Source organism: Sylvia atricapilla, chromosome 6 (genome assembly GCF_009819655.1).
Source record: "Sylvia atricapilla isolate bSylAtr1 chromosome 6, bSylAtr1.pri, whole genome shotgun sequence".
NCBI classification, from domain to species: domain Eukaryota; kingdom Metazoa; phylum Chordata; class Aves; order Passeriformes; family Sylviidae; genus Sylvia; species Sylvia atricapilla.
In genome coordinates this window covers 31,938,961-31,959,773 of record NC_089145.1, presented here as the reverse complement: position 1 = coordinate 31,959,773, position 20,813 = coordinate 31,938,961, and the positions used below count along the sequence as shown (strand labels likewise).

Here is a 20,813-nt window from a genome sequence, read left to right as displayed (position 1 = left end):
ATGGTGTCAGTGGCTCTGCCACTGTGCAGAGAGATGTGTCACAAGAAAGTAATTTGAGAGCAGTCCATTTTCAAAGAACTGAACTTCGTATTCTACAGAATTTATTACTGTGCATAGTTTCTTGAAAGAATTCATCCTGGACTGAAAACTCTGATGTCACTGCTTCAGGTGGCCTGATTTGGTCTGGAAGATGTTAGAAGGGTGATTTCTAAATCAAATATTTATGATGGGATGTCAAGTTCAATTTCAGCAAGATAGCCAGTAAATGGATGGGCAGAATCCTTATACCTAGTGGAAATTTGTTCAGCTTCGGTGATGTTGATACCACATCATTCACATAGCAAATACTTCATTTGCAAGACTGACGTAATTAAAATATATAGATGGATGTCAACTTGCAGTCTGATTCCACGATGATATCATGAGGTTCATACTCCCTGAGGTGGCTGCTTCTAAATCATCCTTAAAGATAAGAACAAGCTTATGGAAGGATTAAAAGCAATTGAAAATTAGCTTTTAAACAAGCAAGCTACGCTTGTTTAAATGACAGCAAGTCAGAAGAACAGAACCTGTTTTTTTTAAATAGGTTAAAAGAATGATTAGTACCTTTTTACAGATGGGAGCTGAACAAACTTATTCTGGACTAAGTTAAACTGATGAAAAAATATCTGTGTAAAGAAACTATTTCATTGAAACAAGTAAACCTGTTATTGATGTATTTTAAACTTAATATAAGCTTCTTATATCAACCTAAGTATGCACAGAGTGCTGTCTTTTCTCAATCATTTTTTAACTGTGCACATACAGTACAACATGCACGTAGGCGAGCTTGGATTAGAGGAAAACATTTATCATGTAGTACATTCAACTCCTTCTCCACTCCTATGATCCCCTCTAGTGGTCAATTAATTGTCTGCTAAATGTTTCTTAGTACTACAAATCACTTGTATCTCTTCTGCATTAAAACGGGGTCTGGCTCCATTCTGTTTGAATTCAAGAGACCTCATTTTTTATTCCTGTGTTGCATACGAGAAGGACAAAGCAATGAATCTTTTGAAATGTGCAGCTGCTGCATCTGTGGGCAGCTTTATTTTTCCTTCTAGGAACAGACGGATTGTACTCACCCCACAGAACCTACTGCCACTGTGTTGGCAGTGCAGACCAAGAGGTGATGGCCCTCCGGCATTCTTCCCATTAGGCTGTCTGAGAATGCTCACTGCAAGTCTGGCAGTAGGAATTCTTCTCAAGCACAGCGTAACAATTTGTGACTTGTCATATTCATTCCAGGAAATACTTGAGGTTTACTTACCTCAATAGAAAACTGAGTCATGGATTTTAGTTTTTAGCAAGATTACAGGCAACTTGTAATGGCAGACATTTCATACGAGTTGGCAGAAGACCTTTTCCCAAAATTCCCATCTTCACCTTGCTGTGCAGACACAGCCACCATTTTGTATCAGTTCAAGCTGATCCAAATCCATGCTGATCCAGTGCTATCTTCATTTTCTAATCTTAGCTGTGCACCTCTATTTCTTCCTTGTGCTAGCAGCAAGAGTTACCTGACTGCTGAGGGATATTGCTAACTGGCAGTCCAGTGAAAAAGAAATTCTGACAAAACCTGAAAAGCCGCAGGGCACTGGTGACCTAGCTGAAGTCACACAGGACTTCTATTGGAAAGTAGTGGCTGTGGAGTGCCATGACCTCTTCTTTTGGTGTTCTCACTTGTGTGCTTGTGGTTTTGTGTTTGTGTTTGTATATTGCTAAGGGCATGGGGCAAAAGCAAAGTCCACACCTATGGGCATAGATGGTTACAAAACATGTTTTAGCTAGCATTCTCATGATTCTTTTTCCCTTCCCCAGAGATGGGAAACTCAGCAATGGACACAGAGAAAGCTGTGAACCGCATGAATGGTAACACTATGAGTGGAGCATAAGTATATCATCACAACCAAAATCATCTTTCAATTCTGGGTGTCAAGAGACAGTTTGGGAAATTCAAACTTGTTCTCCCTCATACACAGAATATCTCTAGTATACAGAAAAGTTACAATTTTTCAAGAACACCCTGTGGAATTAAAACAGTGACTGATACACACGCTTGGCTATCCTGTATATTTGTATATATATATGTGTGTGTGTGCGTGTATATATATATATAAGCAATACTATCAAAAGATAGTGGGAGAAATTACTAATTCCGGTATTTTCCTGTAACATAAATTAGCAAAATACTTTTTAAAGGAATATTTATGGAGAGACCCACTGCTGCCACCTACTTGTACCACACAGTATCTCTTAAATTACCAGGTTTCTTTTTAGTTTTGGTTATGTTATTCTAGTTTCACTTCTAGTTGTTCCCAGTTCTTTGTCTTAGCCCGCATTATTGATTGATAGGAGAACTTCCCAGTTTTGGAGAACAACTGCACAATGATGAATCACTCTGAGTGGCATTGAGATACAGCTTTTAAAAAGAAAGGAAAAGAGAATTGGTTATTTCTGTCCAGTTCTGCATATCTTGTTTTCTCATTCTACTAAGTGGATGTTAATGCTTAAAAAAGAGCAAGAGTTTATGTTCTGAATCTCTGCTCTCAGATATGTGCTCTTTCATTTAGAGAAATTATGTTAACCTATTTGAAACAAAAGTCTAGTGAAAGTTCAGTCACATGGTACAAGACAGTTGAGAGCTGTGAAAGAGATCACTGAGGTACTGGCACTGATATACACATATGGTCAACACAAGTGTGTCAGCCTTCAGGATGTTCTTCCTTCCCCTGACTGCCATAAACAATGTTTCTAATTTCTAGATTCCTGTGGGTGTGGGAGGATGTCATAGCTGTCCTGATTCCCGCTTTTTAAAGCTTAAATATAGCCACGTCTTCTGTTAAATAGAAATAATTCAGAATAGTTGTTTCAAAAATTGATTTCACACGTTAAGAACATCTATGTTGTAATTGCTTTCATCCAATTGTATGCCTTTCTGGTTTTCATCACAGATTCAGCCACTGAATTTTCTGGAGGTCGATATAAGAAAACACTGGTTAAAAAAGGTCAAAAGGCTCTTGTGGTTTTACACCACTGGGCAACTAAGCAGCATTCATTCACTTCCCCACCACTGGGGCTGGGGAGAAAATCCAAAAAGTGGGTTCTCTCCCCACACGTAGGTTAAGAAGTAAAGAGCAAAGGCTAGAAAACTTGTGGGTTGAGGTAAAAGATAGCTTAATACATAATGCTGAAATCCTGCATGCAAGCAAAGCAAAACAGTAAATTAATTCACTGCTTCCCATAAGCCAGTTGGGAGTGTTCAGCTATCCCCAGGTCAAGAGTTACTTGGGCAGACAAATGCCATCACTCCAAATACTCCCCCTTACTCCTTTCCCCCCCAGTTTTATATCCTGATCATGATGCCACATGGCCTGGAACATCCCTTTGGTAGTTGCAGTCAGCTGCCCTGTGCCCCCTCTGCACCACCAGTCCCTTCACAGGTGAGGTACCAGAGTACGAGAAGCAGAAGCCGCCTTGGGTCTCTCCAAGCTCTGCACAGCAATACAAAAAACACCTCTGTATCATCAACACTGCCTTCAGCACTACCCCAAAACACAGTCCCATACTAATCACAGTGGAATTCGCTCCTCCTCAGCCAAAATCAGCACAGAAGGGCTTAGTCTTTCCACCCCACAGTGGAAAATCAGGTGCACCTGCAGCACAGGCAGAATTTCTTAGTTTGAGAAGTCCCAGATATAACGCACAAATACAGGCCTCAAAACCTGCTTTTTGAATCACGTCCCAGAAGCGGCTTGGGGTAAGGGCAGCAGAGCTGGCAGCCCTGGCATGAGCCATGTCCGGAGCCCAAAAGGGTGGCTGTGGCCGCTCCTGAGGCTGTATTTCTGCAGGCGGCTGGTACGCGGTGGAGCGAGGTAGCCGACTGCAGCGGGCAGGGTTTGGGGCCAAACCCGGAGCGCGGCCGCAGGGCCAGGAGACGAGCCCCGCCGGGGAAGGGTGGAGGAGCCCGGGCGCTCCCCAGCATGGGCGGAAAGGCGGGGCCGGGCCCTATGGAAGGGTCATCCCCAGGCACGGGCGGGCGCTGGCCCCGAGGCGCTCCGCGGCTCCCCGGATCAGGGGCGGCCGCCGAGAGAGGGGCGGGAGCAGCCCGCGGCCTCCCCCCGGCCGGCGCTGCGCTGCGGCGGCAGCGGAACGCGGCGGCGGCGGGCGCGGGTTGCGGCGGGCCGCTTTGAGGCGGGCACCGCTCGGCGCGGCGCCGGCATGAGGGAGCTGCCGCCGGGCCCGGGGATGGAGAGCGACATCTTGGACGCGCTGGAGGCCTTGGGGTAACCGGGGAGCAGCGGCGGCTCCCCCCGCGAGCGGCGAGGGGCCGCGGGCCGCCGCGGGCGAGAGGCCGGAGGCGGGAGCGAAGGGGAGCGCGGGACCAGCGGAGGAGCGGGCCCCGCGTTGCGGCGGGTGCCGGGGGAGCCGGGCCTCGGCCGGGAGCGGGGTCACGGCGTGGGCGGTGGGCTCGCCCCGGCCGCGGTGCGGGAGGGCGGGGGAGCCCGGGCGCCCCGTGGGGTGCAGCAGCAGTGGCCGGCGCTGGGGCGGCCGCTGGAGGCTGGCGGGGCAGCGGCTCGCTTTTGGTGCCTGCCCGCCTCCCGCGATGTGCTGCGGATGGTGCGGGACAAAAAGCTGTGCGAAATTAAATTTTCAGTCATGTTATTCACAGTACTCCAGGGCAGTCACTTATTACTGTTAGAGGAAACTTGACTAAACACTTAAGTTAATACTTGAGTTCTTCTCTGTCGGGCGTGTTCTGAGAGATCAAAGTCTGTTTTCACGTACACACGTGAAAATGCCTGTCTCATACATTTCTGACAAACTGTTTTGTTTATAAATGACCAATAGTTTTTGATGTGGTAAAAAAAAAGTCTGAATTATTCCTTCACAAAAGTAATGTAGAAGGATTGATTCCTTTAAGTGTAGTTACTATCCAGCTTAGAGTAAAATAATTTGAAAATATGTGTATTTTATGTTACGCTTACTTCTTATTACTAATGTTTATCTGCCTGTGCAGGTACACAGGTGCCCTGTTGGAGGAGGAGGCCCTGAAAAAAGCAGCAGAAAATGGATTGTCTTCACCAGAATTTTTTGAGCTTTGCATTTGGTTAGGTTCCCAGATAAAGTCACTTTCTAATATGGAAGAGAGCATCACTGCAGCAGATGGTATATGAATGTTAATTTAGTATTTGCTCAGTGGATTTAGACCCATATTGTTCAGCTAATAGCAAAATTACAGTGTTGACGTTTACAAGAAACCTGAAAGATAGCCAAACTCAGGCTGATATTTGTGTATATGTGGCTCTTAGATTAAGATCAATTAAAAGTCTTGTGTTGTGAAGACTGTTCAGAAGGGAAAAAGAAGGTGATTTGGGATGGTTTTAGATATACATAAGCGTAAGAAGTACATTCATGCCTGTAATCATGTTTGGGTGGCATAACTTGCAGTGTTGGGTGTTCTGGTCAGCACCATGTGTGGGTACATGAGGGGCTCTGTAGCGCTGCCTGATTATTTCTCTCAAGTGCTGGAGCTTGGATTGGATGGGGTTTTATGTTACTTATGTTTTCACCAAAAAAGTAGTGGAACTAAAACCAATCACTGAAAATAATGGGTTCATGACTCCTGTCACTTCTTCATAAGGAAATTAGTTACACTGACAAGCTATTTAGTCACATAAACTGTTTACTTCCTACTGATGTTCATTTGTGTTCATGTCTTCAAAGACTGCTGTAGCATTACCTCATTCAAAGTATGAGTACAAGATATGTGGGACATACAAGAAAAATGTTATTGGGGTGGTAGGTAGTTAATCTTTGGGCTGTTTAAATCTGCAATATAAGTGTATGTTAAAAAAATTAGATTGCAGTTTGATGTTTCTGTAAAAAGCCATTAATTGTGCTTTTATTTCCATAGGTGTCAAAGATGTAGAGAGCTTCCAGCTTGAAATTAGTGGCTTTCTGAGAGAAATGGCTTGTCCATATTCATCACTGGTATCTGGAGACATCAAAGACAGATTAAGAGAGAAAGAAGATTGTCTTAAACTCCTGTGTAAGCAATAATAATTTTTCCTGTTTATAACACAGTATTTTATGTGCTTGCTTTATCGTAACTGTACAATTTACACTGAAGAGTTCTCTATGTGTTTTTAAGTTGATGTGTACAGTCATTATATACCAGCTTAGCATGCATCAACTCACTTGTGCAAAGTCAAAAATAGAGTGGCATTAGAAATCTGTTTAGCAGAAACTAAAATTTCTTTTGAAAGCATGGTGCAGCCTACTGAGGTCCCTTGATCCAGTTGTTCCAGCTCACCTAAACTGAGACCTTGCTTCCTGTGTTTGTGAGAGGTTTCAGGGCAGCTTGAACAGAAATGCTGCACAATTTGAATGTGCTGAAAGCAGAATTGAGAGAAACAACGTCTGAGTTTAGGTTGGACTTGGACAAAGGAGTCGCAGCGGGAACCAGTGTGAAAATATGACATTAGCCAAGGAGCTTGGGGTCTGGCAGCAGAATGGAGTTGAACAGTTAAATGCAATGTGTAGACTGAAGATAGAAGTCAGGTGAGAGGAAACTGAGGTAAAGAATAGGAAATATACTGACCTGTTCAGGAGAGAACTGAGAAAGTCTCCCTTTTATCATAGTTATCTTACAAGTGTATATATTGTAGCTGTACTGAGAATGTCAATGGAGAAATACTTAAGTGTCTCTAAATCTGCTGTTATGATGCTTTTCTCTCTAGTATTTCTAAGTACAGAACTTCAGGCTTTAAAGATACAGCAGAGCAAGAAAATTAAAGGCTGTCGTTTGGAAAAGCACAGTGAAATTATTCAGGAAGTGCAAGCTATTTGTGATGCACTGGGTCTGCCAAACTCCACATCTAATGGTATTCCTCCCTTGTTAACCAGTGTGGAACAAAAGGTATGGGCTTTTACATCTCTCTATTGCTGACTGTAAGCGCTGTCTCTGTAATCATTCATCTCAGAGTTAAGGGCCCAGCAGCCTCACCCATAAAAGCCCTATCTGACAAGTGCAAAAGAATTTTAATTCTGAAAGTGTTTTAAGTTAAACTGTTTTAAGTTAAACTCGTTTTAGCTATGAGGTGAAGTATTTCAGCATTTCCCTGAGCTCGCAGTGTACCTGATCAGACATACTTTTCTGTGCAAATTCAAGGTATAAGTTTTCCCCTACCCATTCAAATGTGCTGTGGCAAGCAGAAAACTTGGGGTAGTAACTGCTTGTGCATTTACGTACCTGTAGTAATTTCTGGGATGTCTTTAAATTTAATATCCAAAACTTAAAATAGTTCCTTTTAGTTTATTTCTTAATTTTAGGTATGAATTTGTTGGTGGTATTGCCTTAGTTGCAGAAGAGAATGAAGATGCCTGAATTGCCAGTACTTAGGGAATACTAAAGGCCAACTTAAACCTTAGTCAGCAAGATAGTTCATTTTGTTGTGACCCTCCAGGTTCTAGCTCATTTCACTGATGTGATCCTTAATCTGATTTCCTTACTGCAGAAGGTAAATAGGCTCTTGAGGTGGAATTTGTCTTTGTCAGCTAAAAGTTTTGCTCTTTACCTCTCTAGTGTTTGGGAAGAGAGTAACTGATAACCCCCTAAGGGGAGAATAAAAACCCCCTCTGCTTCTGAGTATTTGAATTTAATTATTAATTATATAATATTATAATATATTATATAATTATATAATATATAATATTATACTGTATGATTATATTGTTATTAATTATATTATTAATTTAATAATTTTACATTATTGTGCTTGGGTTTTTTCCTTCTTCCTCATCAACCAGTGGGCAGTTAAACATTCAGAGATTTTGGGGAGAAGGCCTGTTATTTGCATTATTTTCTTACATCTGTCCTCTGTGTGATGAGACAAAACCTTTAATAATAAGTTAATTTATAAAAGGCATCACCCAGGTGCAAATGGAGCTGCCTATTCCTGCACTACAGCTGTGCTTGATCTATTTAGTTCTAAGGAAATCTTTAAATTCAGTAAATACTTTGGAAGGGGTGAAAGACAATTCTAGAACTGTTCTGGGAATTAAGATGTCAGAGTTCCAGCTGGTAACTAATGGCTTGATATTGCTGATCTCCCTGTGTGTTAGCTGTGTTTACACCCATGTGTGTTTATAGGCTGCAGCCATCACCAAGGGCCTTCCTTGCTCAATTCTTTGCTTCTTCACTTCTCAGGTGCAGATTTAGTTTCATCCCATTATTAGGGAGAGGACTCCGGTTCCTCAGTTGTGGGACAGCAAGACCAGACCTGGAGCACCACTTGCTTCATACACACATAGTGATACTGGAATATTTGCTTTGAGTTATTAAGACACCTGATGTCTGCTGCCTTTCCTATCAGCATTTCCTATCAGACGGCATCACAGGCTTGAATTGTGCATAATGTTGCCATCCCAGTTTGTATAAACTGTTACACTTTCAGGAGTACTAAAATGAGCAGAATCTTAAGAGCATTTTATCTTTGGTTTTGGTTGTTTGTTTTTTAAATAAAACAAACTGGACTATTTTCCAATAGTTTTCAAATCTGTTGGTTCCATGGTGGTTATACCACTTGTACTTACTACAGAGTGTAGAAAGGTGGCAAAAAAGTTTATTTGTCTTCTGTGACTCCAAATTAATAGTGTAATTTGTTCTCTGTGTGTTTCATCCCTTTTAGAAAAGGAATTTTTTTCTTACTTTGCAGGAGATTTTGTAGAATTTCTACTATATGTTTTCTTATCTGTCATCCATTACTTTATTATAGGACAAGTTTGGAGTTATTTTGATAGATGACAGAGTTGGAGGCCTACAGTTCATAGCTATAGCTGCTTTAGAAAGGTGGTGCCACCAATTAAAGTCCATTGGCTTTGTAAACATTTTTTAAGAGCACCATTTTTTTGTTACTTTTTGTTTATATGTTCACAGAAATTCACTTGAAGTGATCCATGTATTTTTCCAAATATTTTTGGTTTTTGATTTAATTAGATCCTGCATGATATTGCACTGTTGATGTTTAGCATTGTAGCATTCATGATACAGACTTACATACTGATCTAGTATTTTTATTTAGTGTATCTGCAAATGTATCTGCAGCATTTCAACATGTCTACTCTTTGTCTCTGTCTAGCATCTTCAGCATTGTCAGTAGCTGTGGGAGTAGTTCTGAGAATAGTTTGGCTGTGCAGCAGCAACCTACCAAAGGCCAGATCACACACTGTATTTTGGTATGGAATATTAGAACATTTATTGTTTTAAGTGATTTTCCAGTTTATTTAAGAGACTAGTATAAAATCAGGATTGCTGTCTTCAGTCAAAATGAGTTTTATAGTAGCTCAAACTTTGGATATACAATCATAGCAAGTATCTTTTGCATCTCCTGTAATTACCTAGGGTAGTGGTTATCAATATACCCCAAAATTATTACAGCCTTCTACCACTAAGTATATCTTATTTTATTATATAGTACTGGAAATCTAATAATATTTTTTCAGTTGTTTAAGATGCTATTCCCTTGTAAAGTATATTTACAAAGGGGGAATCTAGGAGGCAATCTGAAATTTAGTGCCAAAACCTCCATAAATTCTAAATGAACAATGATGAAAGATTCAGAAAAGTTCATGGCAGTTTTGTGCTTTGTAATTAGTGCTTACATCTGGCTGTTCTCCAGTCAAGATTGTAATTAGGCATGAAATTCACACTAAGTGGCATTCTAATACTGTTTATTTGAAAAAACTTTTGATGTGATATTATTCAGAAGACTTCTCAATTTTTTTTTGCCCATATTATTTAAAGTACTCCACTACTTTTCACATATCAGTAGAATGAAAAGAAACTACAAAGGGCTACTGAACAAACTAAGTAAAAATTAAGCTAACATTAAGTTAACATAACACCTAAACTTAGGTGAAATGTGAGAAGAATATGTTTTAAAATATTTGGATATACATCCTAGAATTTATGAATATTTAAATTAATGTGTTTCATTTAACTGTTGATATCTGTAGTAATTTTACAGATGTAATGGTGCCTTGGAGTTGTCCTGTTCACCAGACATCAGGGTCAAACAAAAATGTGTTTGAAGTTAGATAAATACTGAATTTATCTTCAGGTATATGAAAGAGAGGCTTAAAAATATTTTGCGCTTCAGATTTTAGGTGATCTCTCTGCAACTTACATACACCTTATGACTAATTAAGGCAACATTCTTTCTTCACAATGTTGCTATTTTAAATTAAGGACATGACACCTTTTTGCAGGTCAGGATTTTCCAAAATCCCGAAAAACCCTGGAGTTGTATGCATATCTGATGTTTTTCTGTGCAAAAGTTGTTAAATATAAAAATACAGCTCTGTTTTGATGGAAGATGAGGATATTTAATAAATACATTAATATGGTAATGAAATGTAAGCTAATTTTTTTTCAGTAGTACAAAATTACATAACAAATGAGAAATGTCACGTTCAATAAAGATATTCTTTATTTGGTAACAGTAGAATAACTGTTTATTTTTATGCAGCAGATTTGAATTTGATATTTTTGTCTCAAGCAGATCCAACAGCTTATTTGTTTTCATTTTATATTTAGAAAGTGTGTGAACTCCCAAAGCAAGCGCATAAATTCTTAGTGTTACCAAGATCATTGATTACACAGTATGTCAAATAGTCAAATATACTTGTCTACATCTAGTTTTTAATTATTTGGTTTGCTTTTTACACCTGATTGTGTAAAAACGTTAGGATGATTTGGCTATTACAATTTCTTTTATGTTTCTTTGAGTATGTTTTCACTGCTCTTTTTTTCTGGGCACTGCATTTGGTTTTGTTCCCATTTACATGTGCAGACTTCTTTCTGGGTTGTGGTGGGTTTTTTACACTCCTGCATATCCTTCTCAATCCAGGGCAGCTGTCATGTGTGGGAATATGGGTTATAGCATAGATTCTCACATCCATTGTATTCTTGTCCTCTGGCAGACTGTTGTGTGTCAGGGTTCCTGTGCTCATTCCTCTGTCATCAGTCATGGCTGGACAATGTATTCTGCAGCTGTAAGGCAGCTCAGCTTATTTCTGCATTATAGCTGTAGGATTTTCCCACCAGCTCTGCTGATGGGAGTGAGGAGTAAGTGGAGATTCACTAGTCTGAATATGACTTTACAGTGTGTCAAAAACATAGACCAGGAGCATAGACCAGTTCGTCAGTAAAGAGGTTCTTCCTTAACTGTTACTGATTAGTAAAGCTGGGCTGGAAAAAAAATACATAGGTATTCTCTTTGGAAAAAAAAAGTTGCAGAAATTTGGGGACAGTTTCTCAGTCAATAAAGGATTGTTTCATTTAGCTGCTCTTGTTTCTTTTAGTTCTGATTTTCATTGATTATCTTCCTTAATTATTCTCTCTAAACTTCCTTTCACTTTTCAGTTCATGGAAATCAGGAGTATGCAGCAGTGATGGACTTGTGATGGCAGAATGTGTGGCTTTTGTATATGGAGCCCAGTGTGTGTTTACCTCTTAGTTGTCCTTGCAGCTGCAAACTTAAAATAATTCACTGTTTTTCAGATCTTCTTTGACACTAACTGTAAATTACATTGAGGATTTTTCATTTTGTTGTATTGGTTTTTGTTTCAGCAGCTGGTCTCATTTTGATAGACTCTCTTCCTTTCAACCTTTGAGGTAATATTCCCGACCTCAATGGTATATGAATAGACACCTATTGCCCAATAGAATTTTTAATTTGTCTGCTGTTCATTCCGTCTTCTATACTAATTACTGATCTGTTCATCTCTTGCTGTCATGCTGATCTTATTCTATTGCTGGTTATTAACCTCAGCTTTGATTCTTCCTACATTTATTTAAATTCAAACATAGTCTTAGGCACATAGTGCTTAGGTACATTTGCATTTTGCAGTGGAATATGGCACCGTGTATGTACTTCAGTAAAAAAAGGCAAAACACCTTCTAAAAACTTTTAGAAGACAAGATGGTCTTGGACTGTTTTTTATAAAGAAAAAGCTTATAGAGAAGCAAGAATTATCAGGGAAAGAGGAGTGTTTGGATTAGTATGGTACATGGAACCAAACTTCACCCCTTAGTGTAACCTCTTTTAATATGAATGGAAAATAATAATAGGAAGTATCGTAATAATTAGATGGCCACTTTTCAGTTATTACTAGGCTGTTTTTTCTAATAGAGTCAAAACAGTGTTTTCCCTTAATTTGGTCACTGCACAATATATTTACCTCAGACTTTTTCTGGGATATTGTGTTTTTAGCCTGCCAGAGTGCTGCCTAGTGATGATGTAAAAAGAAAGAACAAAATACATATATCTCGGTTTTCACACAAAATTTGGGATCTGATTTTTTCTTCATATATGCAAAAAAAAATCAGATAATTACAAAAATCCTGACATATAAGAGTTGATTTTCTAAATATTTCTTTTAACAATTAACTAGGTGCTCTAGAATTTGATTTTTGACTTCTGGAATTTTTTTTTGTAGCAATCAGTAGAGATGATATTTTTGTAACACATAAAGCTCAAAACTGAGCTTTGAACAATGCCTTTATGACAAATGTAATGTAAATGCCTGTGTTCCCACATGAAGTCTTATAATCCTTACAGATGTATCTAATTGCTGTCCCCAGTTACAGGTTTTACTGTAGATTATGTAATAAATTAATCCTTCTTTTGACATATAAAAAATAACTCTAGTTTTACTCAATTTTCTTGGTTCCCCACGGTTATTTACTAAAGCAGATGAAGATGCAGTTGTCTACATCAGACTTTACAAAACTTGGAGGAACAATAATGTTCATACAGTCAACTCCAGCTGAAAAATCAGTTGGATTATGTTCAAGTTATGTACAAGTGTTGTGGGCATTCATAGTAATGATTTTAGAAGAGCTTTGCCAAAGGAATTTTACTCAAGAAGAGGGGTAGAGGTTTCTTGTAATGAGAGAAGAGAATGCAGTGGTGTTTGGAGGGTCGAGAGAGTATATTTCATCTCTGATTATTGTGGGCAAGAACTAGTAGAAGTATAAGCAAATTTGATTTGGAGTGAATGCAAAAGTCTTAAACATAATGTTAGCTGGAACCAATTATAGGATTAAAATAAAAGGTCAAGAATGGCTGCACACCTATCACCCTGCCTTTCTTAATAGCACCCATCACCAGATTTTTTGTGGCAACATTTGGCAACAAAACTCCAAACTTCCAGGTGTTGTAGGTACAACACTTAGTAGTATCTAAAATGAGTAATTTAGCTAGTCCTACTTTCTGTATGCACTTGATAAATTTGCTATGTAGCTATTGTTCTCTTAGTGGGAGGAGAAGTGATTTGCCATAAAATATTTTTGTATAGAGGCTGGTCATCTTATAAAAGTATTCAGGAAATCTTTTTATAGTGGATCATAAGCCAGAAGATGTGTATCTATTTTCATGAGTCTGCTAAAACAAACGTGCTGTGTTTGATCTTCCGAGTAGCAAAATGAGATTGTGATGAATTTTGGTGAAATAAATCTAAATATCATTTGTGTTCTCAGATATATGTGTTTTTTTCAGATAAAGGACATTCTCTCGAAAGTTAAAAATAACCATGTGGGGAAATCGCTGTTAACAAAACCTCTGAACTCTGACCAAGTGGTAAAGAAAAGTTTCTCCATTTCTTTCCAGTAATTAACAGGATGGTCAAAATAAATGCATATGGCTTCATTTAGCTTTGCATTTTTACAGTCACTGCTCTGTTGCTGAATATTAATATTAAAATTCAATTGCTAAATACTAACAAAGATAATCAGATACTTCCAGAATTGACATTATAAAACAGACCTTGTGTTGATTGATCCAGTGTTCACTTTCAAATAATTTTGTATATACATACTGCTGTAACATTACATAAATGCTATATAGTTTATAGTGGTCACCTCAGGATAGACATCTTAGTTGGTGGATGGGGTTAACTTTGAATTGACTTCCATAACTTTATATATTTGACTGTTTGAATTTCTTATTGTAACACTGCAGGAAAGATTGGAAAAAATCAATGATGCTCTTTGCAGTGAGTACGAGTGTCGACGGCGGATGTTGATGAAGAGGCTTGATGTGACTGTGCAGTCTTTTGGTTGGTCTGATAGAGCAAAGGTAAACTTGATGTATTTTTGCTTCCTGTAGGTGGGAGTCTGCTACTGTTCCACAAAGCTTCCTACGGAGTATGTACATCATGTAAATATATAAATACACTTCCATCACTGTTACCTTTTTTCCAGCCTGTTTCTCAGTTTAAGTAGTAATATCTAAATCTTAGGTATTGAGGAAGGGGATGGATTTAACCAGGTGGCACAGTCCATCCTTTCACAATTAGAACTTCTAGCATCCTTCGTTGGGGTTTCTCACTTTAATTAAAGTTCCCATCTCCCTGTTTTCTGTATCTAACACCATCCAATGAAGTAAACTAAGAAGGAACCTCAGTATTTTTCATGCAGATGCAAAAGTAATACAAACAGTGGGCCTTAATATAGATTTGGTGTAAAAAATGATTGTTCTTAAAGTCTGTGAGGTTACAGTGCCTGCCCCCTCTATCTTGGATTCAGTGCTACTTAGATTAACAGCTGTTCAGTTGAACAGGTCATGTGAATAGTAGCGTCTGTGAGAAAATCACACAACTGCTTGTAATTCTTCAAGTCACTAAAGATTCCAAAGTACTCATCTGTATTTGTTCTGCTGGTATTGCTTTAATTGTGATAATTTCATTTGTACTATCTCCTAGAACTCTGTGTATTAAAAAGTAGTCATGATATTTCCAAGCTGGAAATATATCTTGCTTGTATCCAAAAGAATAGGAAGGTAACATACACAAAGTTTGTCATTTGATTAAGACACATGTAAGAGGCTGGAGGCAGATGTTTTTGTTCCTGAGCTGGCAAGATCAGAGTTCCTTCCAAAGGTTTCTTTGGAAAGCTTAAGATGGATAAATCTTAAAACTTGGAAAGCTTACTGGAAGTGTGGATTGTTACAACTCTTGATGATGTCACAATTTGTCATTGACACATGCAGAATCAACTTAATGAAGTTCACAAAGTATCACTGAGTATCACATGAGTCTAGATGCTGCTGTGCTGCATTGGAATAGCTCACCTGTTTAATTTCTGAAGGGGCTGTGAAAGCTTTTATGCTGCAAGAAAGGAAGAGGGGGGCATTTAGCTCAGAGAAGCCAGGAGATGTTGCTACTTGTACAACTTCCTTAACAGCTGTAGCAATACAATTATGTATCTTCAAATTTAAAGTTTGCTTCTAAAATGCAGTTGATGTGACTGATGACTAACTTAAGCAGACTAAAACTTTGTCACTTGTTATTGTTCCATTCAAGCAATGTGAAAAACAATGAATGCCCTTTTGAAATAGAACAATAGTTTAAAAAGATTTTTGGTGATAAAGTAGTCAGATGATTCATTTTCCTGTCATATAAAGGCTGTTGATGTGAAATATATGCAGTGACAGAAATAACCAGGTTACATACTAATTCAAAATTACATACTGTTTTCAATCTTTTTTTTTTTTTCCCCTGTTTCTCTTGAGGAACGTTCATAACTTCTTTGCGGAGTTTTTGGGGATTGAAGGTGTTCTGGCATTGATATAATTTAGACTTTTTTTGGGTTTTTTTAATGCCAAGAGACAAATTGTTGTCTTTTAAAAATTTGTTAGTTTGCCTTTTTTCCCCTGCCATTAAGTAGGTATTGATAACGTTTCTCTGCTTTTGATGATGGGATGTTTTGGTGGGTTTTTTTTTCATTTTTTTTCTAACTTTTTCAGTCTCCAAGAGGGCTAAGTTTGCAGACTAAAATGGGTTCACAAATGATGGAGTAATTACCTAGCAAAACAGTCTTATAAAGGTTCAGCACATATTGTTTGATCTAGCCAATATCAAATGTTTTATTTCACTCTGAAGGTCATTCTAGATTTTCCCAGAAGTATATTTATTTTTCTTTTCTGCTAAATAAATGGAACATCAAAGCATTCTTGGAAAAAATCTAATGTTGTCCCTTGCTCAGCCTCACTTTTTCATGGCGTGTGTGTTTTGCTGCATTGATACATTTTCAGGTTTTTTCCACAAATTTACCTTATTTGAAAGCTGCTCTGTTTTCATCATGTTTAGAAGCTATCTGTTGAATATGGTTATGTAAAGCTCTTGAGTGAGCAGTGTAGACTCCTTAAGTTTTAGTCTGTAGACATGTTGAAAGACATTAAGGGAGCTGATGATGCCAGCGGGTGGAGGAGTTTCTTTTGTACTGGCGCTAAGTTTCAGCATTAATGAAACATAATCAGCAGTGCTTTCTGTGTAATGGCTCCACCAACAGGAGAACTGGTGGTAACTGACACTGTGTTTTGCAATATAATTTGTATTTTCAAAAGCTACACCTTGTGTTCAAAGTGAAACTTACTGAGACCAGCACATGGTTGATAGTAAGTCTTTTGGTGTGTTTGATACCTGGCAAGTAAGTTGTGTTTGCTGTTTTCCTGTAGGTAAAAACAGATGAAATTGCACGGATCTATCAGCCCAAGCGCTATGCCTTGTCTCCAAAGTCAACCATTACATTAGCTCACCTTCTTGCTGCTCGTGAGGATCTATCCAAGATCATGAGAACAAGTAGTGGATCAACACGGGAGAAGACTGCCTGTGCTATCAACAAGGTATGCTCTTCTGGCATGTGGTAAATGGACATGGGGATTTACAGACCCATTGAAAGGAATTCTGGAATTACGCTGGTTTTGCTTGGTACTTTAATTCCATTTTTTCCATTTAAGAAAAGAAGGTTTGCAGTATTCCAGTAAACATTGCAGAAAGTCCTTTTTTCATCTTCCTAGGTAGTCAGTCATGCTACAGGATGAAAGAGAGTAGTGTAGATGAGGGGTAACAATGTGGGGGGCGTAGATGCGTGTGTAAAGGACCTGTTGAGGTCAGTGGAACTGCACATCTCAAGGATACATGTAGGTATTTGCGGTATCAGTTCCTGGGCTACCTTGCCAGGATATTATTGTTTGGTTTGTAAACCCACATCTCTTGTTCTGTACTGTAAATCATGAAAGTTTCTGTAGAAATGTCATTTTGCTGCAAAGTAAAATTATCTAGTTTGGCTGCAGTAATAAGTCAACACTGTGCTGCTTTCTTATGTGATAAAAGCTGAAGCTTGCAAGTAGTGGCATGAGTTTCACTATTCAAATGGTGACTAAACTGCTTTTATTGATCCTGTCTTTACAGATTTTTCTAATGTTTTTTGCCTCATTTAGATACCCTTTAATATGTTTTGATCCTTAACATTCTGAAATTTCTTAATTATTGTAGGAACTCAGAGAAAAGTGGGGCTTTTTTCTTGAGAGGAGTTGAGTTGGAGTGCCTGGGACTGATCAGGGAACGTTTACATTAATCACACAGAGTTTAAGAAACAGGAAAGCGGCAACAAAAAGACCTACTTTATTCTTCAAATATGTTTGTTTTGTTTAACTTTGTCCAGTGCAGGTTCTCTTTCCATATGTTGAGTAATACCTGCCATAGTCAAAATGCCTTTTTTTTTCCTTTTCTCGGAAGCATCACTGCAGCCTAATTGCTTACTTTGGTCGTTCTGGCTCTTTACTGGGTGTCAGCAGTTTCTAATATTCGGCAAATTGGTGTTCCTTTGAGAACTGCACATCAATTTGCCAGTTTGTTTTTTGCTGGCTGATTAGGTTTGAACTTGAAGAGCCACATCATAAGGAGTCTTTTCTATATGAATATATATATGTATTTGTATATCTTATATATGAAATATGTATATTGCTTATTGCAATACTAATACTTCAGGTGTGAAGTGTTCTTCATAAAAAAAATCACAAAAATAATATGAGCCAGTTAGCTACAGTTATTTCTGTTTTAGAGGTGAATAATGAGAACACTTTCAGTGTTCTATTGTGGTGTTACAAGGACAGGAGATAGTGCAGTCCTTGACAGCAGAATCACTTAGAGGCCAAATTTCCTGAAAACAGCAGGCAGCATTTCTCTGTCCACAGGAGACAATCCTATGTCTCTTCAAGTTATTACTACTATTTTTTAGCTCTGAAAATTACCTATTTTTCCATACAGGTTCTGATGGGGAGAGTCCCTGACCGTGGAGGCAGACCAACAGAGATTGAACCACCTCCTCCCGAAATGCCTCCATGGCAAAAAAGACAAGAAGGTGGTGGAAGAGGAGGCTGGGGGGGTGGTGGTGGTGGAGGAAGGGGTAACTGGGGGGGTGGAGGGGGTAGGGGAGGAGGAGGTGGAGGCTTCAGAGGTGGTGGAAGAGGTGGGGGTGGCTTCCAGGGTGGGGGTGGCTTCCAAGGTGGAGGTGGCTTCCAAGGTGGCAGGGGAGGTTATGGTGGCCGGGGGGGCTATGGTGATCCCTATGGTGGAAGAGGAGGGGGAGGATACCGAAGATACTGAAGTACCATAAATCTTAACAGAGTAACTGGCAGAATATGGTGATGGTGTTTACTGGTACTAGGAATTTAGATATGTTGACTTGGGTTTAGGTTAGAATTAAGTATGACCATATGAGTAATTTCATTAGACCAACTGATGTTCTCACTGAGTTCTTTTAGTTAACTGAACAGAAGTTTTATACTTAAATCCAATGACTAAAGTCTTTGTTTTTCATACTGCTTATATGGTGTTTTTTATTATGTCATTTTATTTAAAATAAGTCTCAGAAAACTGAATAAAACCCTTTTTAAACAAACAAAAATATATTAATGGTCAAACCTCTCTAATTATTGCATGTTGCATGTCTATTCTCCTGCTCCAAAATGTGTAGAAAAAAAAAGTAGGCCTAAGAACTGATGAAACCACTTTTAAAGACTCAAGAATGCTGCTTTCAGGCTTGTTCTCTTCATCTCATTGTTCTTCATTCATAGTTTTCATGTGGGACATGTAAATGAATTTTAATTTCAAATGTTAAAATCCTTAAGGCTTTGGTCAAAATTATTCAATTAGATCCGTTTATTCTTGCAGAACTTCACATTATAGTAACACTTGAATTAATACTCTACACAAATTAATCAAATCAGGTTGGTTTTTTGTGTTCATAATGTATCAGACACTCCATAATGGTCAGAGCATGTACTGTAAACTCATCATAGTGAGTTTTGATAGTGTCTTATTTTCATTTTACCTGTTTTCCATTGTTGGTGTTTCATAAAAAATATTAAAATCAGATTGGGCAGAAAACCTTCAGCCATCATGTCTTGTATTAATTCCTGTATATATCCTTGTGTATCAGCTTTTAGACACAAAGTTGAGTAAGCTGAGCTTCATAAGAAAGAACGTGACATTTCTTGCCATTTTTTCTTTCCCCTTGTTTTTTTGAATAATGCTCTTCTCCTCTGCTCTGTGTTTGGGAGCAGTATTCCAGCTGCCTGGTCAATAAGTTAACAAGGTATCTCGTGCAGCAGTTGCCTTTCCCAGTGATTTCTCTCTCTGCCAACCTAAAAAAAAGCCCTGTCTTGACATGGTATGGGTGCCTTCTCCATCACATACACTGTTAGTCTAGAAGGAGCTGGCTGTCATACCATCACGGCTGTAAATATATGTAGACAGGAGTTAAATTTAGAGCTGTCACTTCAAGAAGTCAGTTTCTGCTGCCCAGTATCTTTTAGATCTCCCATGTTGTGAGGCTGCTTCTGAGAACAGAGGTGGAAGGGGGATGATTCATGCCCGAGTATGTTGTCATGACAGCATTTCTCAGGGTCAGGTCACGACAAGAGAGATTCAAGAAGGCATCTGATTAACCTGATGTGTCTGATGATTAAAGAGTACAGCAGACTTGAAGCACTTGTAATTGTAGGTGTAACTGCAGGTTGAACTTTAGGATTTGATTTTGGATTTATGTTCCTCAGTTTCAAGTTCTTTCTGCACAAATTTCCTATTGGTGTCCATTTGTATGCTTTAAAGATGTTTTTTTAGCCTTCATAAACATATGTATCATGTCTTGTTTCATTGTCAATTTCATGCATGAATGTAAAGTTCTGTTCCAAATCCAGTTATTATCTTTCAAAAGTTTTTCTCCTGTTATTTCCTCTGTGATCAGTTTGCTTGAGAATACTGCTTCTAATGTGATAGATACAGCTTTACCCAGGCTTTAGGGTTGCAGCAAGTGCTTGACAAAATGAAGCAGAAGTTTTGCTTGCTAGAATGTATTAGCTGGGATGTGACCTTTTGCACTAATGGCTTAATGTCACCCAACTGCTAGCACTGTAGTTCCTTTACCAGTTTTTTTCAATGCTTCTTACTGGCCTAAGCCCTTGGCAGCCTCTGCACTCTTCACAGGGAGACCCTGGGTCAAGTAGGAGCACAGTACTGGTTCTTGATTCTGAGCTTGGTTTTTGCCTAATGCTCTGGAATAGCTCCCTAGCTGATGACATAGCAAATGAGACTGCCCGCCTTGGAGGGAGGTCTGCAAAGGAATGCAAAGCAGTTTTTTAACAACTGAAGCCTTAAGATTAAATTCTGTTTGCTCATCCCAATGTTGCTTTTTGCTACAAGTAATCAGCAGTCAAGCATGTGGCTTCATCAAGGAAATACACGGAAAAGCAAACAACTTACCTGTGCTTTAAGGTTTCATTAGTCTTAGGATGCAAGGTTGCAGCAGTTTAGTTGGATTGTTGTAACTGCAGATGTGGATGTGCCTTGGTGTTTTTACACTCATCAGTCCATCCTGTTTGTAGTAGGGAGGACAGTTCTGAATGAAGTAAATCATCAAGTAA

At 38.8% G+C, this 20,813-nt stretch overlaps 1 protein-coding gene across 1 annotated transcript; it reads left to right on the top strand.

The window, feature by feature from the left end:
- Window positions 1-4,183: 4,183 nt before the first annotated feature.
- On the top strand, window positions 4,184-20,497 carry FAM98B (family with sequence similarity 98 member B). The gene is made up of 8 exons (XM_066321435.1): window positions 4,184-4,325; window positions 5,060-5,208; window positions 5,957-6,091; window positions 6,783-6,961; window positions 13,605-13,685; window positions 14,067-14,183; window positions 16,563-16,730; window positions 18,157-20,497. The coding sequence occupies exons 1-8, from the start codon at window positions 4,261-4,263 to the stop codon at window positions 18,493-18,495; spliced, it is 1,233 nt and encodes a 410-aa protein (XP_066177532.1). The 5' UTR covers window positions 4,184-4,260; the 3' UTR covers window positions 18,496-20,497.
- Window positions 20,498-20,813: the final 316 nt, after the last annotated feature.